The sequence below is a fragment of the Mesoplodon mirus genome (assembly GCF_964341445.2).
Source record: "Mesoplodon mirus genome assembly, chromosome: 2".
NCBI classification, from domain to species: Eukaryota; Metazoa; Chordata; class Mammalia; order Artiodactyla; family Ziphiidae; genus Mesoplodon; species Mesoplodon mirus.
Window position 1 is genome coordinate 59,284,065 of NC_138977.1, and position 25,780 is coordinate 59,309,844.

General features: G+C 53.1%; 1 protein-coding gene across 3 annotated transcripts in view; it reads left to right on the forward strand.

Moving 5' to 3' along the window:
- The first annotated feature begins 839 nt into the window (after nt 1-839).
- SLC29A3 (solute carrier family 29 member 3) overlaps nt 840-25,780 on the forward strand; it is a 43,373-nt gene continuing 18,432 nt past the window's right edge. For all 3 annotated transcript variants that reach the window (XR_014292840.1, XM_082610986.1, XM_082610985.1), the window contains exons 1-2: nt 840-923; nt 4,117-4,415. Coding sequence is in view for 2 of the 3 variants with exons in the window: in XM_082610986.1 (XP_082467112.1) it covers nt 923; nt 4,117-4,415 (300 nt within the window). In the remaining variant the exon portion in view is untranslated. The remainder of the gene's footprint in view (nt 924-4,116; nt 4,416-25,780) is intronic.

Here is a 25,780-nt window from a genome sequence, read left to right on the forward strand (position 1 = left end):
ATTGCAGGACAGGACACAGAGTAGGTCTGCTTAATGAAGGAAGTACAGTGTTCTGTGAGCCTCACCATGAAACAAGGCTGCCACCTCTCTCGGCCCCGAGAGCAGCCAGCACTGAGCCCACCCCTGTGGGGTCAGGGGCATTTCCGCAGGGGTTTTAGACCCAGACAGAGCTGGTGTTACATCCCAGCTCCATCTGGGCTTCCCACAAGCCCAGCTTTCTCAGGTCCCTCCGTAATAGGGGCACAAGGCAACGCCGGCCCTTCAGGGCATGTGACAATAATGAGACAGTGGATGTCAGGGGCACAGCAGAGAGAGGGTAGGATAAAGGTGGCTGTCTTGGCCTGTAATTTAGACAGGAAGGTCTGGCGGCTGGTGGGAAGGCCTGGTGGGGCCGGGATGGTCCCGAGGACTGCGTGCTGCCGGCCCAGCTACGCCCCTGCCTCAGCCAGACAATGAGCCTCTGGAAGGTGTTGGCACACAGGAGGGTCCCTCAGGCGGCGCGGGGGGTGGGGTGCGGGGAACAGCAGGGGATCAGGGAGGAGCGGGTGAGACTCCGCAGGAGTCTGGGGGCAGGTGGAGAACTCTTCCTGGTTCTGGGGAGCAGGGCTCTGGGAAATGATGGGGTCGGGCTCCACGGTGGAGAAGCAGCTGCGGCAGCACCGAGAGCCGGCTCACGGAGCACTCGCACGCCCGCCTGCGCAGTGCACCTGGCGGCCTGGCACCTCACTCTCTCCACCTGTGAAATGGGGTAGCAGCGCAGGGAGCGCCGGAAGGAGAAAGGTTTGCAAACCGGGAAGCGCCGGCGGTGGTGGGCGGGGCGGCGCCTGGAGGCGGAGCCCGGCCTGCGGCCCCGCAGATCCCCGAGTCGTCGTAGTGGCCGCGGTAAGCGGAGAGGCGGCGGCGGCGACGACGCGGCGGCGACAGTAAGTGCGGGCCGGCGGTCGGGCGCGGGTCTGGCTCCCGCCCAGCTCTTCAGGCTCTCGGTCGCCCACTGGGCTCGCGCAGTCGGCGGCCTCTCGTCGCGGCCCTCCTGGGGGGCTCCACGGGAGCCTCAGGACCCCGGCCTCTGTCTTGGCGCCTCTCGCTGTGACCCCCTCCCCAGCGTCCCTCCCCTTCCTCTCTGCTCTCTCCTCCTCCCCCTACTTTCCTCTCACTTTCCCTCTTTCTGGGTCTCTATCTTCTTTCTCCCCCAGATTCTCTGCCCTCCTCCCCATGGATTTCCTGAGACTGGACCTCACCTCCTGGATATGGGGGGCCTGGGTATGGACAGGTCAGCCCAGAGTATCCAAAAAGTGGCTGACTGTCCAAACTGGGAAGCCTGAGGCTGGGGGTGTCCACAACCCCAAGGCAGATTCTGCCATGGCCTCTGGGTGGCACCGTGTTTCCCAGCAGTGCTTTCCAGTAGGTTAGCTTCACCAGCCCCCCTGCCCCCATTTCATAGGTGGGGAAATAGAGACACAGAGGCGAGACTGACTTAGCCAGAGTCAGTCAGAATCTTCCTAGAAACCAGCACCCAGATCCGGAGGATGGCCTGCAATGACTCCAGGCCCCGCGAGTTTCTGCTGCTTTGTGCAGGGGCTGCCCCTTGCCCCAGGTCACCCAGGACGGGAGCAGGGCTGAGCCCAACCAGCTCCTGCAGGTGCCTGAGGAACACACTCCAGGCCACAGCCAGCCCACCAGCCGAGGCTCTTCCTTACCTTTCTTTTTAATCCAAAAGCCAGCAGCTAGTTTTCATAAAGCGTAATAAGACTTTGCTCACTCCAGTGCTTTGGCCTGTGACCTGGGTGAGAGGAAATTCCAGACTCCTTCAGAAGCTTTGTCAAGGCTGAATGGTCCTGGACAAATAGATGCCTGGAGCTGAGAATGGACTCTGGCGGAGTGTGGCCTGGGTGACCGAGCTGTTGGCCCCTGCACCGACCCTTGGAGCTGGAGCATCTGGAAGGAACCACTTGGTCTTTATCTGTTGTCCTACATGGGTCATAATTTTTACATTTTAAACACTAATTTAGAAATGGTGTGTGTGTGTGTGTGTGTGTGTGTGTGTGTGTGTGTGCACGCATGTGCATGTGTGGCCACACTGTCTGGTTAGTGCTGAGCTCCCTGTGAGCAAAGCTGGGAAAGGGCTCTGCTCAACCAGGGGGGTTTAAAATAGACCTGCTGACTCGGATGCTCTGGGTATCCGGCATCCTCCTGCCTGCCTGCTGCAGGGTATATGCTGCCCCAGCAGGGGAAAACATCCTGGCTGCACAGAGTCCATTCATTCAGCAAACACTGATGAGGGTGCCCTGCAGGGCTGCGTTCACCGCTGCTCACAACTCACTGGCCAGGAGACCTTCCAGAAAGTCTGTACTTCGAGCCAGCAGACAAGGGTGCATGTTGCCAGCCACCTGCCTCCCAGGGACGCCAAGGAGTCCAGATGGGCTCAGACTGCTTGGCTATGTAACCTTACTCTTACTGTGTGACTCTGGGCAAATTACTCAACCTCCTTGAGGCTCACTCTTCACCTGTGAAATGGGTCTTAGAGTACTACCTACTGTACTGCGCTGTTGTCAGCCTCAAGTGCTAGGTACGGACCTTGACATGCATGAGTACTGCATTTAATTTTAACTATCAGAAATTCTTACTGTTTGAATGTGGGACAAATCAAGTGACTTTAAGTCCTCATTCTTTGCTTCTGATAAAAAGGAGACAATAATTCCTGTCCTGCCTAATTCTGGGAAACGTTGTGAGGCTCTCCCGAAATAGTAGCAGAGCCTGATAAGGCTCTGTACCTCTGTGACAGAGTGTTCCCATCTCACCTGGCCTGGCTTGATGCTCTGAGTTAAGGCTCAGACTCCTATGTGAGCCGAGATGCATTGATTTGTTTATTGCAGAAGGGACTACAGAGTATCCCATCCTCAGCTTTATGGAAATATTTCCCATTTATCAAGCTACTGCCATGGCCTATGTGCTATATAGAGCATAAAAGTAGGCATGCTACCTTGCAGCCAAACTCCGCAGCCAGCCAGCCAGGTGACAAGCCCAGGATGGCAGGGAAGATGCTGATGTTTGTTAGCATAGCCAGCCAGTTGCAGTTTACAAAAACCATTGTAAAAAGGCTTCCCTGGGTTTGCGGATGGGGATGGGGAAGGTGAGGCTCAGAGCATGGTGACTTGCCCAAGGCCATGTACACAATTGTTACTGGCAACCTGGAATCTTCAATTTGTCTCAGCTGCTACCGCAAATGGGGAGTTGCTGTCTCATGGTGGGATGTGATGAACAGAGGTGGGGACCCAGGCCGGAACTGCAAGCTCAGGCTTGGCCATTGACCTGGTTTGTGACCCGTTCTTTGGACCTTGGTTTCCCCACAAATGAAATGAGAGAGTGGACTATTAGATGTTTCAAACCAGCTTCTGGGGGCAGCTCTAGACACCATGAGTGTTTTTTTTTTATATATTATTTAATTTGAATGCCTTTATTTTTATTTATAATTTTATTTTTGAACAGATAATTCACAAAGTTCAGAATTCGAGAGGCGCAGAAGAGTATGCAGTGAAGTCCCCACCCTCTCCATCCCTAGCCTCCCACCTCAGAGGCAACCACTGTTTGAAATTTTTTGTGTGTCCTTCCAGAGGATATACATACATATGTGTGTATTTTCTCCTTCCCATCTACCCCATCCCTGCTTTTTTTGCACAAATAGTACCATATTCTGCACACTTTTCCTGCTCCTTGCTTTTCTCACATAAAGTTGAAGAGTTTAGAGAGCACTGTGTGCTCATCAGGGGTCCTAATTCCTTTTGTTATGGCTGCTTAGAAAGTTCGATGCCTTGAGACCAGATTTGCCCTTGCAGATTGATTGCCACAGGCCCCACCATGCCGCATTGCCTTACTCCCAGCTGCCCCACAATTATTTGCTACTCTGTTGCCCTTGTATGGACTGGGGGGAACCTGAGGTCACTTACAGTGTGACATCTTGTCCTTCTCCCTAATCTTTAAACCTGAAGCTCTCGAGCCACGCCTTGGTGACCCTGTAGACCTCAGAGTGGGGACACAGTCAGCTCTGTAGGACGGGTGAGTCCCGGCTTCAGCTTCTGATCACCTGCCCCATCTCTGCTTCTCTCTCTGCTCCAACAGTGGCCATCGTCTCAGAGGATGACTTTCATCAAAGCTCCAACTCCACCTACAGAACTTCAAGCAGCTCTCTCCGAGCTGACCAAGAAGCACTGCTTGAAAAGCTGCTGGACCGCCCACCGCCCAGCCTGCAGAGGCCCAAGGACCGCTTCAGTGGTACCTACATCATCTTCTTCAGCTTGGGCATCGGTGGCCTGCTGCCATGGAACTTCTTTGTCACGGCCCAGGAGTACTGGATATTCAAACTCAGCAACTGTTCCAACCCAGCTACAGTGGAGGAGCCTAAGAGCTCGGACATCCTGGTAAGGCGTGTTCCTCCTGGGAGGCGGTGAAGGGTGACTTCATTTGGGTGCACCCATCCAGGGAGGCTTGTAGCGTCCTAAGAGTATGGATGCAAATTGGGAAGCTGTGTGGAGTATAGTACGTAGATGGAATTCACTTCAGTCCTAAAACATGCTCTGTGTTGTATATGAGGCCTCATGCTTCACGTGGCAGGGGAAGATGGAAATGGATAAGAGACAGTCCCAGCCTTCACATTGCTTAGTATTTAACTTGGGGAGGAGATGCAAATGTTGATTCTGTGCAGTGTGGTATGGTAACCAAGAATCCAGAGTCCATGCCTCCAGGAGTTTGAAAGGGTGGATATAATAGTGCTAAGTTCACCTGTGAGTTGCAGAAAATTCCATAAGAGCAGTGGCTACCACAAGATGGAAGGTCATTTTTCTCTCATGTGCAAGTCTGGAGGGGGCCAGCCCAATGCTAGTGTGATGTTCCATGTTGGCAGGAACCTAGTTACTCCACCATGTGTAGCTTCCGTATTCAAGATCACTTCATAGTCCAAGATGGCTGTTGGAGTTCTAGCCATTACATCAGATAGGAAGAGGAAAAGGACAGGTATAAGAACATAAACACTCTGGGAAGTAAAACACATTACTTTTGCTCATATCGCATTGGTCAGTCATGTGACCACAAGCACTGCAAAGGAGGCTGGGAAGTGTAGTCTTTAAGTGTTGTCTTTATCCCAGAGAACCATGTACCCAACTCAGATAGGAGTTTGTGTAGTTATGGAAGATGGGGAATTGAAGACTGGGCGTAAGTAGTCTTGTCATTAGGGGAGAGATCTCTGCAACTTAGAAGAATGGGGAGGAGACATTCCAGGTGGAAGGAAAACTCTGAGCTATGGCAGGTTGGGAGGAAAGTGCAGATGTTTATGAGGAACAGTGAAGCATCTGGTTTTGCTATATGTGGGGTGCACATAAGAGAGAAATAAGGCTTGAGATAATTTCCTGGGCCTTGAAGGCTTTGCTTGGGCCTTGAATGTCAAGGTGAGGAGTCTCAGTTTGGTTGGCAGTGGCATCAAGCCCTCTCTCTCCATCTGGGGCTGCTCATTTTGTGGGGCGACATTTCCCATGGGCCAGGAGAGCGTTAAAGAAAAAATTATTCTGCCACTTGTTAAAGTGGTAAGGAAACCTTTAGTCAAGACTGTCGCAGTAAGGGAGAGAGATTGGGCTCAGCTCCAAATACTGCAAGGACGAGTGGGGATTTATAGCTAAGGAGCAAAGTGAGGGGGTCAGTGGTTGGAACATTGCTAAGAGGAATCATCAGGATAGAGGGATTTTTTTTTCTCATAAATTAAGGTTTCGTTATAATTTGGTTTAGTATAAAAATTGTCACTGACCTTACTTGGAAAGTAGCCATAGCATTTGAGAATTATTTCTTTTTTTAATGTTGAAGTATAGTTAATTTACAATGAAGGGTAGGGGGATTCTTGCTAAAGGCAGGCCAATGACATAGACACCAAGGGTGGGGGATGAAGAACTTGATCAGATCTCAAGGGTGATAAGATATCAAGGGTGGGGGGATTCTCCATAAACTGACTTAGCAGGATTCTTGGTACGACTGAGCTGGCAGGTGGAGATAGGACGGGGGCTAAGGTCCACGTTTAGTGGAGAAGAGAGGGCTCAGTGTGGTTCCTCTCTATCAGGAGCCTCAGTTTCCGCAGCTGATCTGGGGCAGGGTCTGCTCTCTCTTGAAAGCTCATGGATGGGGGCAGCAGGGTGCTCTAAAGGCATGCCAGGCCGGGGGCTGCCAGCTGCTCCTCTCCTCCAGGGGTGCCCCAGGGGACAAGAAGAGGACACCCTAGCAGACCCTAGCCATACCCATCAACTGGCCTAGGAGTTGGCTCGCCACCCCTTTTCTGAGAGCACCTTTGAAATCCCTGACCTAACCCCACGGAACTTTCAATGAGTCTGACGCATTGACTGAGGCATCCCTGTTGTCTGTCTGGAAGGGCTCTACCATGGCCACGCAGTGGAATCACCCAGGAAGCTTTTTAAAAATTCCAATCTGGGCCCTACCCCAGAGATTCTGATTGAATAAGGCCGAGGTGAGGTGTGGACATGGGCATTTTGAGACTTCACACTCCCTTCTCCAGCCCCAGCCCCTTGATTCTGACACCCTGTGGGGGCCTCTCCCTGTTACCTGAGGAATTCACAGAGGCCAGAGCAGTGCGTATAAACTCATTTCTGCAGGGAAGGGCTGTCACAGAACCTAGTATAGTAATTTAGAGCGTCCTACTCAAGGCGTGGTCTTGGGACCAGGCGTCACTGGGAGTGTGTTAGTGATGCAGAGTCTCAGGCCCCCAGACTGACTGAGTCAGGAGCTGCCAACACGCCACCCTGGTGACTGGCAGGCGTGGTAGAGTTTGGGAAGCACTGGCTAGGGCAGGGCTTTTGGAAGCAGACTGCATGGGTTCAAACCCTGCCTCTGTTCTTAGCCCCCTGGCCTCTCGGTGCTACCTCATCTTGCAGGTATATAACAGGAGGATAATACACCCACCACCTTCTTAGGGTTGTTGTGAGGATTAAGTAAATTAATAGGCATGCAAAGCACTTAGAACAGGGTCTGGCACCACCGCTGTGAGTTCTGTATAAACATTATTATTGTTATTATCCTTCGAGGGATGGGGCCACACTTCTGAGCTGCATGTGGCCCTGGTGTATTTCCAGACGTCTGGCTGGCTTAGCCAGGGTGCTTTATGATCCACTTTTATTTACCAGTGACTCAAGCGTCCCAGCTTTCTGCCAGCCTCCGTAAATCAGCCAGCGCACTTGGGCTTCATCCAGAAGATCCCTCTCTGTCTGGGCCAGCACCCAGCCTTGGGTGGCCCCCAGGGCTACATTCCATGTGCACCTGTCCTGCCTCCTCGGGGCTGCCCAGGGCAGGCGAGGATGTGCAGTCAGTCTCTGGGAGTGTCCGTCGCCCAGTGGAGGTGTGCCGTGAGCGGCTCTTGCTGCGAGGCAGTCCCTTCCCAGCTGCAGGCACTTAGCATTCCAGGCCCTGCTGCTATGCTTTATTGCCTCTTTCCAAGTGCTGGCAGGTGCAGATGTAGTACCTGCGGCTGCCCGGAGCTCCTGGCTCTTGGCATCGGAGATGAGAGACCTGTCACCCCTCGATTCATGGGCCAGGTTTGGGAAGCAAGCATGCTGGGGTGTTTCTGCATTTTGTGGGCCATTTTTCTTTGCCTAATTCCTCATTCCCGCCACCCGCCTCCCCAGTTCTTTCCCCCTTTCTTCCTGATTTCCCTGCGAGAGGCGGCTGGTCTGTGCTGTCACCTGAGGGCTACTCTGTGCGGAGCGAGCGGGGGAGAGTCAAATGGGTCTGTCTCCAGCCACCACCTGCAACTCAATTAGCTGTGGGTCTGGATGTTGGATGTTCTCCGTACTTACTTTTTATATTTCCCAGGGATGGATACCATTGGGTGGGGAATTTGACTCCGTAAGGGGTGTTTGCACAGACCCCCTCCCCAGTTATGTCACTTTCAAGGTCACCCCCCTTCTCAGGATCGTTTTCTTCTGCCTGGAACACCCTTGGGGTGGTTTAGAAAGCATTCTCAGGCTCGCCTGCCCCCTTGTCTCCGTTCTCTGGAATAAGAACTTTGAATAAACTCACCACAGGACTGTGGGCCCAGAGCCAAAAAAATTAGAGCATAAATGAGGAAGAATTGATAGGAAAAGATGGTGCTTTGGGGAGCCGTCTTCTGAGCCTGACTCTGGGCCACCATGCTGGCAAGGGTGTTAAACACACCGTTGCTCATTAACCCTGTTTTTGTTTTTGTTTTCAGGCAAAAAGCCAGAGGCTCAGAGAGGTTCAGTAGCCGGCCCCTAATCACATAGCTAGGAAGGGCTGTAAACAATTTTACGGAGAATTTAGGTGGATAGATGACTGTAGAATTTGTCCTGCTCAGAGGGTAGTGCAGAGGGGACTGTCCTGTAGACAGAGGCCACCCCACACCCTGATTTGGCCAAACCCTATTATCTTTCTTCCTGTGGAGAGCCTGACCCTGGTCTGGCCTCCTTTTCCACCCTGGAAGCCCAGGTGCCTTAGCTGTACCCCTGGATTCTGGACCCAGCTTCCAAGCTGTCAGCATCCCTGATCCCTTCCCCACACCACCTCTACCACTTCCCCCTGCCCCCCACCCCAGTCCTCCCCTGGCTCTGGGGTTCGTAAATCATCCCTGATCCTGTGGGGGACCTCCTTGGCCTCTCCTGCAAGCCTGTAGCGCTGCCGCTGGGCCAGGGACTATAAGGCGGACACACACCCCCTTTCTGCCCCAGAGAAGGTGGTGATGACACCTTCTCCCGGTCATCCCCTGCCACGAGGCCTCCATGGCCCCTGCCCACGCATTCTTCCCATTCGCCTTGGCCTGCCCAGGGCTCCTCTCTCAGGGGGCTGCGGGACATGGCCAGGTCGTGGGTGGGACCCACAGTCTGACTTGGTGTCAGCGGGGCCAGGACCCGGGCCTGGCCATCTATTGCCATCCCGTCCATCCCCTGACCAGAGGTGCCCCAGGGGCCCAGACCAGGGAGTGGGGCAGGAGGTAGGTGTGTCTGTTACTCCTGGGAACCTCCCCTGCCTCCACCCTTCTGAACTACGGGCTCCTCATCTGGGTCCCCAGAGCCTGACGTACTTCCCCATCAGGTCCTCGCCCCACAACTCATGGTACTGAGGACTTATTGTGGGGTAGCAACGCTCTCAGCACTTTGCCTGCATTAACTAATTTAACCCCCAGCACCCTGTGAGGTGGGAACTGCTATTATCCGTGGTGACAGTACCCTTTTCAAAGATGAGAATGCCTCCCCCGCCAAACCGTTTGCTCTTCAGGAATAGTGAGTACAGTTCTCTTACTCTACATCCCTGTGCCCCCAGCACAGAGTTGCACATGATAAATATTTGTTGCTTTAGTTATTATATGGCTGGGGAAGAAAGCCCCATCACCCCAATCCACGATAGGGGTGTCATGGTTTTACAAAGAGAAGAAGATCTGGGGGTCACAGTGGCCACCACCAAAGGAGTTCTGACGTTTCAGGTGGGTTAGCAGAGACATGACGTGGGATTCCTGCATAGGGAAGGGATCCAGGTTGATCTGGTTCAGCAGGTCTCTGAGCATCTTCTCATTTATGGCACCTTTGTCCTGGCCCAACCCCTCAGCCCCACAAAGAAGCAGGATAGCATGACTTGGGAACTATTCTTACCACTAAGGGCAGACATCCCAATTCAAGGAGAAGGGTTAAAAGCAACCAGGATGAACTACTTTAGAGAAGGACAGATTATCAGAGGTCTTGGTAATGACCTGTTGATTTTACAAAGTCCCTGCCACACAGCCTATACCTGCCGCCATTGGACCCACCATCTTACTTCATCTGCAGGATGACCTGGTGAGTTAGGTGCTGTAGCCCTAGTTTTCAGATGGAGAAACTGAGCCTCACAGATTTGGAGCCACTGACCCAAGGTCACTGACTAGCAAGTGACAGAACTGGGCTGTGGACCAGTCTGGAGGTCAGTGGAGCCTGTGCTGGTAACCGGCGTACTCTGGCCTCTCCATCTCCCCTAGCGTCCTCTGCTCTGGCTGTACAGTAGAATCACCCGGAGAGTTGTAAAAACCTACCCGCCTGCCCTACCCACCTGATGCTGGTGACATTGAAGGAGGGGCCTGGGCAGAAGCATTTTTAAGCTCTCTAGGTGAGGCTAACATGCAGCCACATGATCCAAGAGAAAGGTTAGCAGGTGGGGGTAATGAATAGCTGTCTTCTGCCTCTACCAGAGCATCCATTGAATGGGCTTAGGCTACATCATGAGAGACTTAGGTGAGCCCACTAGAAGGACTTCCTGCAGTACAAGTGGTAAAGCTGGCAGTGGAGGGGAGGATGAGAGCAGGCTCCCTACTGGAAGTCCGAGGAATGGTTTTCCTTAACCTGGTCTTCAGAGAGTGTGGGGTCCTCTCTGGGACCCTTACAAATGGAGGTGGTGATGCCAAAAGCTCAGCCTTTTTTGCACCGGTGCCAAATCAAATCTCAGAGACAGAGTTTTGGGTAATGTAGAAAAGAATAGCTTTATTGCTTTGCCAGGCAAAGGGGGACACAGCGGGCTCCTGCCCTGAAAAACTCTGTGTCCCAACCTGGAGGATTTGGTGAGGAGTTTTATAGCAACGGTTCAAGGGTGGGGTTGCTGATAAGATCAGGGTGTGTGCAGGGCCTGTTTTTTTTTTTTTTGCGCAGTACACGGGCCTCTCACTGTTGTGGTCTCTCCCGTTACGGAGCACAGGCTCCGGATACGCAGACTCAGCGGCCATGGCTCACGGGCCCAGCCGCTCCGCGGCATGTGGGATCTTCCCGGACCGGGGCATGAACCGGTGTCCCCTGCATTGGCAGGCGGACTCTCAACCACTGAGTCACCAGGGGAGCCCTCAGGTAATCTTCTTGATGAGTTTCTCTGGTATGAAGAATGCTGACATCTTCCATTTGTTGGGTTTTAATTCTATAAAGAGCTTAAAGACACTGTTGTTTATATCCCTTGAGGCCAGGGCCCTGCCGCAAGGCTGTACTATTGTTTCTTGGCTGCCCCTCCCTTGTCTCTGCATCCCCTCTCTTCCCTGATTAACAGCTGTTCGAATCTGCCCCTTGGAACTCAGGTCATGGAGGCTGGAGTCTGTTCCCTACAAGAAAGGGGGTACAGAAGGGCTTCTGTGCCCAGGAGCCCCATAAGGTCCTGCTCTGTTTCACTGGATGGAGGGTCTGGTGCTCGCCTGACCTAAATGCTTTGGGCTTAATTCCTCAACGTGACTCTTCTGTCCCCTGATGCCTGACAGCCTGGAAAGAGACTTCAGCCCTTCCTCTGGGCACACGCTCAGTGTGAGCTGAGGGGTTCCATAGCCACCTTCCTCTCCCTTCTTGTTTGCCAGCCTCCTGAAAAAGGAGCACTAGGGCCGACTGGGCCCCGAAGTGGATGTCCTAGCACCTAGGGTTACACAGGCCAGAGCAAGTGAAGCCATGAGAACGGAGGACAGGGAAATGGAGACAGTCCCGGCCTCTGCTCTCCTGGGCTGTTGTCACTGCCAGGACCAGCCAGGACCCTCTCTGTGCTGGATCAGGGAGTGGACTGTGACCTGCTCCTGGAGTTTTAAGAGCCCTGGGTAGTTGATTTTGTAAAAGCTCTGTACCTGGGAGGAAGCTGGGTCTGTCTGTCTTGTGGGACTGCAGGGTAGCTGGGAGCAGCCCAGAGGGTGACAGGACTTCCTTCAGCCCCAGTCCTAGCGGTGCCCTCCCCCGCTGTGTGGCTTGGGGCCAGGCTCCGTGGCCCCTGGGTGCTCTGAACACAGACCCACCATGGAGCGTCCGCAGCATGTACAGAACGCTCCAGATGTCGCCGGGAGGGAAGTCTGGTATTTACTGCGCATCTCCTACATGGTAGCTGCGGTGTGAGGACTGGGCCGAATCCTCCTAACATTCACCGCCTTTATCAAACCCTCGCCCTGTGCCAGCCACTGTACTAAGGGCTCTGACTTGTTTATTAATTCCACGATATGTATTAAGCAACCTGCTGTGTGCCAGAAGCTTTCTTTTCCTTATCTCTTTTGCTCCTTACTACAGCCCTCAGGGATAGGTATTATTATACCCATTTTACAGAGAAGGGAACCAAAGCTCAAAAACTACAGGTTATTTGTTCCCAGGCACAAAGTCAGTGACTCAGGCCGGGCCATCTGAATCCACATTGTCCATGCCCTTAACCCTGGGCTCCATATCAGCCTTTCCAGGTGTTTTCACACTACACATTTCATCTGGCAGAACGTACATGTCTGTAATGGAAAGAGCAGTTTCATGAAGCAGTACCTACACTTAAAAAAATCTCTGATTGTAGTTTTCAAGGAGGAGCAAGTGATCATCCGTGCTGATCTTATAAATGGCTTATAAGCCACCCAGGCTGAGGAGCGTGGAGAGTTTGCCTCTGGATTTAACCTCGTGAGGGCCCTTGGTGGCCTTGGGGAGCAGCGACATGGGGGTAGGGGCAGAAACTGGACCCGAGGCCGTGAGGGAGAGGATGGGGGAGGGACTGGGGAGACCGCCAACCTGGGAACTACCTCTAGGAGTTTTGCTCTGCAACTCTTTCCTTCTGGAGCATTGGAGCGGGAGTTACAGGGGATGTGTGGTCAAGAGGGTACAGATTTTCCGGGTTTGTTGTATTTTTAACACAGGAGAAATAGCAGGTAGTTTGTGTACTCATGTGAATGGTCCAGTGGAGAGGGGACCGTGAGTGCTGAGGAAGAGCAAGAAACATAGCTGAGTGCAGTCTGCGAGCAGACAGGGCCTGGGCTCGGGGCACAGTGGAGGGGGTCCCGGAAAAGCACGCAGATGATTCAGGAACAGGAAAGAAGGCAGCAAAAGAGAAAATGAAATAAAATTCTGGTTGTGACCCATTAAGTGGATTTCATATCCTTTATGAACAGGGTTGCAACCTGTCATTTGAAAGCCCTGCTCCACCCATTTGCCTGTCACCTCACATCCAGCCATAAGGATGCATTTTGCCCACGGAGGAGGAAAGTGAAGCAATAAGTGACTTGCTGATGCCACAGGGCTATGAAGACAAGAGTGGGGGCCGTAACCCAGGGGTATCTGAGTCTGCATCAGGTTTCCTGGGGCATTTGGCAGACACCCAGATTCCCAGGCTCCACTGTGCTGGCTCCTCCTCCCTGGGGTGGGCCTGGGCACTGTTGCCAGGTGCTCCTGACATGGCCAGCTGGCAGGGTAGCAGGTATCCAGGTCTCCTCTGTCCACATGCTGTTCCTTGAGAAGCACCATTCTGGGTGTAGATGGATCATGACGCTCCTGCAGTCCACTCCTAGTGCAACTCAGATCTCTCCGAATGGAAAAGGTGCCTAGATTCCATTTGACAATCTCCTTTTTTTTTTTTTTTCTGTACGCGGGCCTCTCACTGTTGTGGCCTCTCCCGTTGCAGAGCACAGGCTCCGGACACACAGGCTCAGCGGCCATGGCTCACGGGCCCAGCCGCTGTGCGGCATGTGGGATCTTCCCGGACTGGGGCACGAACCCATGTCCCCTGCATCGGCAGGCGGACTCTCAACCACTGTGCCACCAGGGAAGCCCTGGCAATCTACTTTTTAAGAGCAGAATTCTGAAGAATAGTGCTAAGTGAGGGAAACACCCTTCCTTACACCATGAAAGCATATTAAAGCGGGATTTTGCCAGAGCCCTGTCATCCCAGGAAAGGAGGAGTTGGGGGTGGTCTGGGGGGCAGGCAGGTTAGGATGGGGTTCTAGGCTTCCTGAGCAGGACATGGGTGAGTGGCCACCAGGCAGAGAGGGCAGGTCCCTCTTCCCAGCTGCCCAGTGGCCTGGGCTAGCATGAATGGCTGCTCTAAACCATTTTTAAAAATTAGAACCAAAGTGAGTCATTTTTTTTTAATTCCCTTGTCCACCCTCTGATTCTAACTGCAGACCCAGCCAGCATGCTATTCCCAGTAAATATACCTGTGATGGCTTTTTCTTCTGTTTTTAGCTCTTGCTGTGTCCTGCAGAGGGAGAGAAACGCTGAAACGCTGTCAGTCATGCCTTCAGTGGCCTCAACTTCTCTTTTTATTTTCTCCCTGTGTGCTCAGGGCCCCTGTCCACGGCTGCGCCCCGCTCCCTGGCCCTCCCAGGCTATCGCTTGCTCCCCCTCTGCCTTCGGTTTTATTTCTTCCTGCACACATCCTTAGAGTGTAGAGGTGATTTCCTCGACAAATTAGAACACGGCCTGGGCCTTACGTGCTCCAGTGTCTTCTCGATGTGATTGATCATCTCGAGTACCCGGAGAGCAGAACCAAACTGCAGTCTTTGCCGGGCGCCTTCATTACAGGGCCGTAACCTGGGAGGGATCCGTGGTGGCAGCAGCGACCTGGGAGGCCCTCTTGGAAGTCTTGTGTGTGCACACACACGCAGGCACACATGCATCCGAGGCCTGTAGCAGCCTGTGGTTTCTGCCCACATGAACCCCCAAAGAGAAACAGCCTCCCTGTAGAGGAGAGGGCATGTTGGGTGAGGAAGTGCAGCTGACTCTGCTCAGGACTGCCTCTTCCTGGTTGTGCTCCTGGGTTTCCTTCTACAGAGAGCAGCTGGAGCACCGCCAGGCCACCTCATTTTTTTTTGCTTGTGTTTTGGTTTTTTGTCTACCACTTCCTCTTTAGGCACATGCCACAGGGCCTGGTCCCTGTCCCCAGCCATCAGCCCTGGGTTGCTGATGTGTGTCAGCCCTTTGGGGGCTGCAGAAGCTGAGGGTAGGTGGGGAATTTCCTTGGAAGGCCTCTTCCTCCTTGCCCTGGCCACATGATCAGGCTGCAGAAGAGGAAGGACAGGCTGGCCGAGCGTCAGCAGGGACCGAGCCCTGAATCAGCTCTCACCCCGCAGAGGTTGTGTGTGGATTTACAGGCTCCCTGTTTCTCTGACCTTTCCCTCTACCTGTTTCTGAGCCATCTCCCTGCCTACTAAGATTCCAGCCTGAGGGTGCGTAGGGGGCACATAAAGATGAAGATCCAAGGCCTGCTTGCCCCTGGTCAGGGACCTGGCGAAGGTGGGGTGGAAGGTTGACGGAAGTGATGTTGCCATTTTCCGCGCTCACCCTGCGTGGTGGAAAAACCTGGGGCTCAGGAGAGCTGGATTGTTTCTGACTCTTTGTCAAATTTGCGGGGTAACTTAGGGCTCCATTACCTTATTTAAGAAACTAGATCGAGGCTGGCAAACATTTTCTAAAGGGCCAGAGGGTAAATGTTTTAGGTTTTGCGGGCCACAGGATCCCTGTTTAACAGGTACTCAGCTCTGCCCTTGTAGAGTGAAAGCCACTGTGGATAATTCGTAAGCAAAGGGGTGCAACTATTTTCCAGTATTTACAAAGAAAGAGGGTGGGCAGATTTGTCCCCAGGCCAGTCTTTTGCCAGGACTAGCCGCTCCCTTGTGGTTCTCCCCCTACGAGCGTTGTGAGATCCGTTGTAGAGGTGCCTACCTGGCTTAATTTCTCTTCGTAACACTTATCACTGCGTGACATATTGTCTATTTGTTTATGCATTTGCCAGCTGTCTGCTTGACCAGAATGTCAGTTCCACGAAAGCAGGAACTTGGACTGAATCCCCTGTTAATAGCTATAGGGCTCAATAAATATGAGCAGAGTGATGAGTTAATCAATACGCATTTGTAGAGGGCCAGTCACGTGTCAGTGCTGGACTGCTGGCGGGGAGAGGGCACGGGAGGAAGACCGTCGTCCCAGGATTAGACGCCGTGGTCCCGTATTCAGGGGGTTGGAATCTCACTGTGGGGTCATTATTTTACCCGCACGCTCAGACTACACCGGAGCAGACTTCCTTCCCTACCCCTGCCCAGTCGAGTTGCTCAAGCCTGAAACTGAGGCGTTACCTTTATTTCCCTCTGTCTTTCCACCCCCACCTTCAGCCCATTAGCAAGTCTTGTCAATTCTACCTCTGAAACGTCTCAGTCCCTCCAGTTCTCCCCTCCACAGTCTCAGCCTCGCTGGCCCCCAGGGCGCCCCCTTCAGTCGATTCTCTATGGAGGCTGCAGAAGTGGTCTCTTTAAGACAAAACAGAGAAGCTGTCCACTGCGCCAGGTAAGGGGACGGGGGACTGGGTCTGAGCTATGTGACTTTGGGCAAGTACCCGACCTCTCTGAGCCTCAGTGTCCTCCTCTGCAACATAGAGGGAGCAAAGACGTGATGAACACTCGGAACAGCACCATGTGGTGGGGGCTTGGTGAATGGGTGCCTGTACCACATTTCTCAGCTGTTTAGAATCCCACATCCAAACTCCAACCCCAGCCTGGACGCCCAGGCCCTGCCCATACCCCCAGCCTAGTCCCCTCCTCTCTCCCTCGCTCCCTGGATTCCAGAATCACCCTGGTTTTTCAGTTGCTTGAACACTCCAAGCTCATTCATGCCGCAGAGCCAGCTGTCTGCTGTTCCCTCTGTCCAGAAAGCTTTTCTCCTCACCCGTCACACAGCTTATCCTTGGGTCTCTGTTCACACATTAGCATCTCACTACCCTCTCTAACATCAATCCCCCACTAGGCTCTATTTTACCCCCTTATTTGGTTTTCCTTTTTATCCCATATGTTATAACTTGCAGTCTTTTTTTAAAACTTGTTGCTTCCTCATTTTTTTGCCACCCTCACTAGAGCACCCCAGCTCCAGCACACGGGCAAATAGCAGGGGCTCGGCCATTACTTGTTGAGTAAGTGAGTGAGCTTTGGGGATTGACTACCTTTATCATTTCTTGAATGAATGAATGAGTGGATAAATGCATAGCCCCTGCCACCCGCTCCTGCCAGGCGACCCGCTAGACCTGGCACTGGTCATGTGGTTTTGCTGCTCAGAGGCCTTCCATAGCTCCCTAGTACCGTCTGGAATAAACACCCCTCTGCAGCCTGCTACATGGGAGCACCTGTTAGCCTCCCTCACCCCCACGTGCCCCATCATTTAACCAAACTGGAGCCTGAGAAAGGTCCAAAAGAGAGGGGACAGTACATGGGGAGCTCCAAGGAGGGGCCAGGAGGCCAGGCTACTGGCGGAGGGGGTGTCGCTGCTGGGCCCTTTGAGGCAGACAAGCACAGGACAAATGGGCTTGGCTTGTGGGTGAGGGGCTGTGGGCGGAGGAGGGAGCTGAGCAAAGGCGAGGGGAGAGCTGGGACCCGGGGGGAGTGGACGTGAGCTGCAGTCAGGTGATGGGTACGCAGGGGTGGGGGGGCGGCAAATCATGGAGCTGGGGTGAGGGTGAAAGGGAAACCGAGGAAACTTTGAAGGGAGGACACTGAGAAAAGGAGGGAGGAACCATGCGGCCTCGGGTCTTGTCGGTTCTCTTGAAGGCCTTTGATTTGGGAGCTTGGAGCTTGGGCTCAGCAGGCCACCCAGGCGGGATGGCCAGCTGGCAGCGGAAAGTGTTCTGGAGTCAGGGAGTGACGCAGGCAGGCATGGGGCACCGTCAGAGCTGGGGGATGAACTCCCAGGGCAGGGCTGTAGCACAGGAAGGAGGGAGCTAATGAGGCCCCTCCGATGGCAGAGAGTGCAGGGGACTGAGCCGCCGAGGAGGGGGCCTGGAGGTGGCCCGTGAGTCCAGGAGGGGGCGCTGGAGGGGAGGTGCAGTGGTTTCTCGTGGCTGTTCCATTAACAAGCTACCACAACCCACGTGGTGTAGAGCAGCAGGAATTTTATTCTCACAGTTCTGGAGGCTAGAAGTCCAAAAGCAAGGCTCCAGCAGGACCGTGCTCCCCCTCTACCCCCCACAAAGACTCTGGGAAAAATCTTGCCTCTTCCAGGTTCCAGGGGCTCCCAGCGAGCCTTGGCTTCCCTTGGCCTGTGGCAACACAACTCCAGTCTCGACCTCTGCGTTCACTGGGCGCCCTCCCTGTGTGTCTGTCTCTGTGCCCTCTCCTTCTTGTAAGGACACTGGTCCTTGGATTTAGGGCTTACTCTGATCCAGTGTGACCTCGTCTTAACTAATTATACCTGCAAAGACCCTATTTCCAAGTCAGGTCGCATTTGAGATTCTGTGTTGACGTGAATTTGGGGGGGACACAGTTCAGCCCATTATAGTGGGTGGCATGTGGTGACAGGAGCCTGAGGGCTCAGACCAGGCCGTGGTTATGGGTGGGCTGCAAAGAGGACCCCTTGAAGGAGTCTTTCCCTGGAGCCACCCAGGAGCAGGTAAGGCATTCACAGTGAGGGCAGACGCTGCATTTTGAGGGAGTTTGGAGTGAAAGGAAGGAGGGGCTTGGTGGCCAAAGACAGTGAAGTCAAAGAGGTTTTTTTTCTTAGCCCAAGGGAGACCTGAGTGAGCCTCTTAGGCAGAAGAGTAGGAGGGGGCAGCAGTGAGGGAGAGAGAGAGGAAATGCAGGTGAGGAAGGTGAGGGTTCGTGGTGGAGGAAGAGCACCTTCTTGCCCTGGAAAGCTTTACACAGAGGGGAGGGAGGGCAGGGAGGCTTATTCCAGAAAGCCTCAGGAACTTTGCTTATCCTCTGGCAGTAGTTCCGAAGGAAGTGTGAAAAAAGATCACAGTCTGAGGAGGGCTTCCAAGCTATTGAAGAGCCAGATTTATAGTGGCCCCAGGGAGTGTCTGGGCCTGGAGAAGGCCTGAGAGTCCATGCTCAGGCCAAGCATCAGGGCTGATGTTAGAACAGCATGCAAAGGTCTCATGGGGCCTTCTTTCCTTGGAGTGGCTGGGTCATCTTTCTGGGCCTTACCTGTCTGGCTCTGACCCCAGCTTTGTTGTGCCGTTGGGCCCCTGGCTACCCCATCACACCTTGGTGGATCTGGGCTCCTGTTTCCCTCACCTCTCTGAGCCCTGGAACAGGCATTGCCCCTCCCTCCCTGCCTAGCCAGCCCTCCCTGCTCATCCAGGCCCCCAGCCACAAACCCCTTAGTTTTCTGAGGCCGGTGCCCCAAACAGGGGGCCTTAGAACCCAGAGACAGGACGCCACCTGCACCCCTCACGGGGACAGCAGCCCTCTGCTCACTTCTTGGCCTGCCCAGGAGTGACTGTGACCAGTGCCAAGGTGGAGACGCTTCCCCTGCAGCATCCCAGACACAGAACTCAGGTCTGGGCTGTCCGAAGGCAGCAAGTTTGCAATGGCAAGCTATTCTTGGCTCCAGCCTGCTCGCTGCTGCTAATTTCATGCTCCTGTGATCCAGGTAACGCTTTGCTGCCTCGAGCTGCCACCCCCCCAGGCTTGAATCGCTTTTTCTCGCCCCGCAGGAGCCCAGCTGCCTCCACTGTGCTCTTGAGGTGGGGGCCATGCAAAGCTGCCTCTCAGAAGCCGCTGGGCGGCTGGCCCCAGGCCCCAAGCTAGCTGGCCGCGGCTCGTGACTAATTTGCTGCACTTATTTCAAAGTGCGCAAATGGCATTCGGGGGAGAGGAAGCTTACCCAGGGCCTGCCAGAGATAAACGGGCTCATTTTGGGGCTTCCCTGCCTGAAGAAACCTCTTTCCCTGGACTCTGAGCTCAGAATTAAATTCTTCCAGAAGAGATGCTTAGCACGGAGCCTCTCAGCGTGGAGGAGAGGAAATGCTGCCCGACGTAAAATGCGCCTCACATCTGGCCAGCTGGCTCTGCTGGGTTTTTAGATTGTGTTTGAGGAGCATCTCTCCCCCTTCCTGGTGTTCACAAGCTGGGCTAGAGGGTCACGGACGGAAATGGTTTCTTCCTCTCCACTGCAAATGGATCAATGCCCTGTGCCCCAGCCACAGGGCTGCTCCACACCGACCTGCCACCTGGGGCCCCCTGGCACCTAGCGCCCCTGGGCGGGCTCTGTCCACACTCTGAGTTTTGATCCCCGCCCCCACTCGTCCTGGGGTGTTCTGCTGGGGTTTGCATGGTCAGGAGAGAAGCTGGAAGCCTGCCCAGTGCTTCCCAACTACAATGTCCTCCTTCACATGGCCTGTGCTTAGCAGCAGACCGTGTCCATCCATTTCGGTGGCTGACAGTAGTGAGGGCTTCTCTCTCAATCTTTATTTTTGTGTGTGTGCTTTTTACTGCTACTCCGATCTACAGGCCTGAGGAAAATGCACAAGGGAATGGACGGTGGGGTTTAAGGAAAAGAGAGAGTTAACAGGCAGAGGGGAGAACTCAAGCCCCGTCATTTGCTGGCTGGGGCAGAGGGAAGACGCCACCCTCATGGAAACTTTGATCCCGCGGGCTGGTCCCAGCTCACTGCTGGGAAGGCATGTGGGCTGCCAGTCCCGGCCTCTGGGGCAGCCAGTGACATGCTGTAATCCTAGTGACGGTGTTTGGGTTTGTGTGACTGTGAGGCAGGTGGCCTCAGCTACAGCAGCTCTTTGGCTCTTACGTTGTGGAGAGATGATAACGATCTCCCCATCCCACCCCTGCCCCGCATCAGAAAAGCCTGCCACCAGCACTCTGCAAATGTGCACCTCTGTGCAATTCATCCACCTCTGTTAGCCTCAAGCTTCTTATCTGTAAAATGGGAGCAATCCTAATTCTGACTTGCTCTTACAGGCTGAGTTAAGAGCAAATGGACTGGGGTCTGTGCAGGCCACATGTAAGCAGTTTTGTTCAAATGTCAATAACCTGGTACTGTTCAGGGCTTCCGTGTCCATTGGATTACCTGGCAAGTGCCAAAGAGGACCTTTGATGTTACCTTTGCCAGATGCCGAGCCCTAGGTAATTGCACAGTGCAGGGGAGATACTGGAGGGCAGGGGGATCAGACTAGACATTCAAGGAGCAGAAGTTTTCCTCTTTGTTCCTCAGAGCTGGGCTCGCCTCACACTGAGTTGGAGAATTTAGAATGGTGGGGCCGCTCTCTCTCCTCAGCACCCCGAGGGGGAGGGGCAGGTGCTGTGGCTGCATTCCTGCCTCTCTGCCCTGTGTTTGGATTGAATGGATCACAGGGTGCCTTTCTGTCTCAGTGCAGTAGATTCCTGTGGATGCTGAGGAAAGCCTCAGGGTGGTCTGTTCCGACAAATGAGCTGAGGTTAGAGTCCTAAGTGGCAAAGAAGCATCCATCCCTGCCTTTGCATGTGCTCTTCCCACCTCTTGGAATGCCATTTCTCTCTCCACCAGCAGCACCTCCCCATATCTGTCTGGCAAACTTCCCCCCATCTTTCAGGCTACAGTCCAAGATGGATGGCCTCCTATGGGAAGCCCCCCCCAAACTCCCTCCTTCCCTCCCCTCCCATCCCTTGTATCCATTGTTCTACAGCTGTAGGGTTACACCAGACTACGTGCTGCCTAAGAGCATCAGGCACCCTTTCTTGTCTATTTTTTTTTTTTTTGCGGTACATGGGCCTCTCACTCCTGTGGCCTCTCCCGTTGTGGAGCACAGGCTCTGGACGCGCAGGCCCAGCGGCCATGGCTCACGGGCCCAGCCGCTCTGCGGCATGTGGGATCTTCCCAGACTGGGGCACGAACCCATATCCCCTGCATTGGCAGGTGGACTTTCAACCACTGCGCCACCAGGGAAGCCCTCTTGTCTATTTTATACGCCAAACCACCAGCACCACGTTGGGCACACAGTGAACAAAGGAGTGGGTAGAACAGGAAGGGATGCTGATGTGCATGGACAGTGGCCACTCAGCCAGGCTGAGGGCTGTGGGATTACCAGCCTCTGGGTCTCCCGCCTCCTGGGGCAGACAAACCTGCTTGGGGACCTTTCATCATCTCATAAAGTCCTGCCCTGCTACATCCACCCACCTTCCAGCCCTGCCTTCTTCCTGAATCAGATATGGTCTCCCACCTGCAATTATGTCAGGCCCAAACTGACCCCCATGAGCTGTGTAAACAGGGCTGCCATGCTGCACAGCTCTGCAGAGCTCCATTCATGTCACCGTCCACGTGGCTGGTGCCCCCTGGGGTTGTTCACAGAGCAGCCTCCACTGTCATAGGAGGGGGCCCAGTGCCATTGCCCTCCTCACTCCTCCAAGACCGGAGTCCTTGGTGTCGTCGGGTTTACCTCTGGAGGTAGAGGCTGCAGACTTGTTGCAAGGTGCCTGGTGGGATAAATAACAACAGAGCCTTTTGAGGGAACTCTCAGGAATCAGTCCCAAGTGGAGGTGAACCATGGTGTGAATTATCCCCAAACATTGCATTACGTAAAATCACACTGTGGGATGGCGATTTCAGATTTCTTCGGAGGGGGCAGCACTGTTACCATTCTGACTGCAATGCGTTTGAACCAGTATTCAGATGTCTTCACATTTCCTTGAGTAAAATGGGAGAAGGTAACCTCAACAGGCCTTGGAAGCAAATGAGACGAACCCAGGAAGTGAGTACCAGCTGCAAGTCTGCGATGTGTGGGATGGAGAATTGAACATAGGGCCTTTGCTGTTGGATGTTTTTAGAAAGGAGCCTGAGGCAGTACTGTTACCTGTGATACTCCGTGGGGAGCGCAGTCCTCGGGAAGTAAGAGTGAGGGAAAGGGGAGTGAGGCGGGGATGGAAGAGGCAGATACAGGCTGTGGTATCACTGCACTGGCCACAGCTTTGCAACTAAACACAGCTGCTTGCTCAGGCACATGGGATGTCTCCCGAGGAGCCACGTGGAGCCACCACATTTTAGAACAGATGTGGTGGAGGGGGGTGAGGAAGGAAAGACAAAGCAATGTGTCTCTAGTCTCCTTCCCATCTCCTCTCATTGGTTGAAGCCTACCTTGTGGGTGGGGCTTTGCCTCCCCCACCCTTCAGAGAGGGTCACCCGGCCCCTCCCAGAGCCACCCAGGGAGCAAGAGCCTCAGCGAGCACAGCCCAAGCAGTACGCAGGCTCAGGGGTCTCTTCTTGGCAGCTGGCCCCCCCTGCTGGTGGCGGCAGTGGCTTTATGACCACGTGGGACCAAGTAGCAAGGCAAATGGCCTAAGGGGCAGGTGAGGTGAGCAGATCTGGAGTGGCACATACACTAAGTCCAGTTTCTTGAAATCAGTGGATGCTGCTTGCAAAAGTGATCCTAATTTTAGCGAAGGATTTGGAGAGGAAAGGCTAGGAGGACTGATGTGGTCGTCAAGCATAACCTTCGTTCCCCTCGTGGGCAGGCACGTTGGTCCTCATGTCTGGCAAGAAGTTGAATAAAATCATGGTCGGCTCTCTCTGCCTTCATCAAGGAACTGAATTTAAATTGCAACAGGAAGGCTGCGATATTCAGAAAAACCCCTGTTACTAGGAACTCAGCTATCCCAAACCCTCACTAGATAGGAATCTACTGCTGCAGAACAGAATACTACCAACTTAGCAGCTTGCAACAACACACGTTTATTATCTCACAGTATCTGTAGGCCAGGAGTCTGGGTACAGCCTAACCCAGTCTTCTGCTCAGGGTCTCACATGGCTGCAGGAAGGGGTTAGCCAAGGCTGCAGTCTCACTGGAGGCTCAACTGGAGAAGGATCACTTCCAGGTTTACTTGGGTTGTTGGCAGAACTCAGTTCCTTGCGGTTGTAGGACTGAGAGCTTCAGTTTCTTGCTGGGTATTGGCCAGAAACCACTCTCAGCGACTAGGGGTCACCTGCAGTCCTTGCCACGTGGGTTTCCTTAGCCTGGCCCCCTGCCTTCTCCAAGCCATCAAGGGAGGAAAAAAAGAGTCCAGCAAGATGGATACCACCACCTCATGTAACGTAATCCTGTCCACATAATTGTGTATACCCATCACCTTTGCCGTGTTCTGTCAGTTAGAAGCAAGTCCAGGCAGGTCCCAGCCACACTCAGCAGAGGGGATGATACAAGGGCATGAACACAGGAGGCTGGGATCATGGGGGCCACCCTAAGAGCCTGCCCACCACACCTCATTTTGCTAGAGCTCTGCTTATAAGCAAAAGCAGCAAATAAGTAAAAACCACCACATGTTTATATCAGGAATTAAGTTTAAAAAAAAAAAAAAAAAGCTCTGTGGGATGTGCTGAGTCCACCCGTGCCACTAACCACAGCTCCCAGATCTGAACCAGTAGAAAGATGACCCAGGGTCAAGTCCATTCTTCCCCTGCCTCTGCGCCCCACCCTGTGCCCTTTGTAAAGCAGAGAAATGGGCTCAACCAACAGAAAGGAAGTCCTAGCCTTACCCAGTTGTCAATATTTAAAAAGCTTTTCCAACATTAAAAGGAACTTCTTCTGCTTAAATATCAACAAACCAGAACATTCAATTACCTAGAAAATCCCCATTCCTAAAATGTTCAAGCAACCTGAGCCTGCTTGAAAAAACAAAGACAGAGCCTCTGCGTCCCACGTGATGGCCGTTTATAGATTTGCCACAAAATGAACAGCCACTGAAGGAAGGCTGTCATGAGGAACTCAGATTTAGGGCAGTCCTGGCCCCCACCTGCAGCTGTCTCTTCCTTGGGGCCCCTTTCCATTGCTTCCAACCACCCAGCACCTGCCTGGCCTCACCTACGCCCAGCCACTATGTCAAGGCATAATTGACTGAGTGCCTCGGACCAGTCCAGGCTCCACTGAACCCATCAGGCTAGGACGTGAGGTGGCCCCTCAAAGGAGGAAGGCTATTTCTGAGGCTCATGGTTGATGGACCACAGTAGCTGTGATTATCATTTTAATTGCAAGGCCATCACAATCTTATATTCAGGGTGTGGATTTCAGAGACCACAAAGCACTCTGCAGCCTTAAAAACAGACTGTGGAAACGGTCTGTGCTTCAGACTAGAAGTGGCCCATTATGACATCTTTCTTTCTTGGCCTCCACATTGTAGTCAGACTCTCCCAGAAAGGAAAGATCTTACCCTCCCTTTTAAGGTCTGACGCAAATCCCACCTCCTCTGGGATCTTTTCCCCAAACCATATTCATTCCCATTCTCTCCAGGACTCAGCCCCCTCATTCTACTTCCCTACCCAGAACTCCCTTAGAACTCACTGCTTCTACCACTGATTTGACAACAACCCCCCACAGAATTCTGACAGCTCTTCCTACGGTGTTTTGAGACATTAAAACACCTCACACTCTATCGTACACTCTCAATGGGACACCCCGTTCTTAACAGGGAAGAAGCATGTCTTAAACTCTGCAGGGATCCTACAATTGCCCGAGCTCTTTGCACATTGGCAAGATTTTTGCACACATTGTTCTTGGTACTTGGCACATTTGTACTCAAAATAGTTCCCCAGTTAAGTTCAATTTTGTAAACTTTCCAGAGTACTCACAGCTTTTTTATTTTTTAGGGTAAAGAATATCATTCGTATAAAGCCCTTGTACTTGCACACGGTATGCTTAATACATGGAAGCTGTTTTCACGGCTTAGAACCCATTGTCAATACTGACCTGGGGTTCACGGTTTGACATAAAAGGACCAAAGCCAAGATGTGTCAGCCTTTCCAGTGTTTTGGCTTTTTGTTCGACACGTATATTGAGGGATGAGGTACACTCAGTAAAATCTACCCTAGTGAGTGGACAATTCCCTGAGCTTTGAAAAATGCATACAGTTGCCACTCAGCTTCTTCAGCTGAAAGTTGCAGCACATTATAATCAGGAATCTTCGTCTTTTCTGTGGTCTCATGCACTCTTTGTCTGTAATACTGTCGAGCTACTTCCAGGAAAACGCCCTTTTTCCTCATCTTGGCCAGACTAAGAGCCACTTCCCAAAGTGGCTTTGACCTTGGGTAGCAGCTCTATTGAAGAAGCAAATCCAGAGTCGGAACAGAGTTTCTCTGCAAGGATCAGGGCCCCACGTATTTCTAAGAGGCCTCACTTGGTTGCGAGAATGTGAGAATGGGGATGAGTCATAACAAAACCCATCTGGGTGTCTCTGAAATTTGACAATGGGCTAAGACGACAGATAGGATAAAATTTTTCTTTGTAAACATACATCAAGTCCTGTCTCCATTGCCTCAGACAT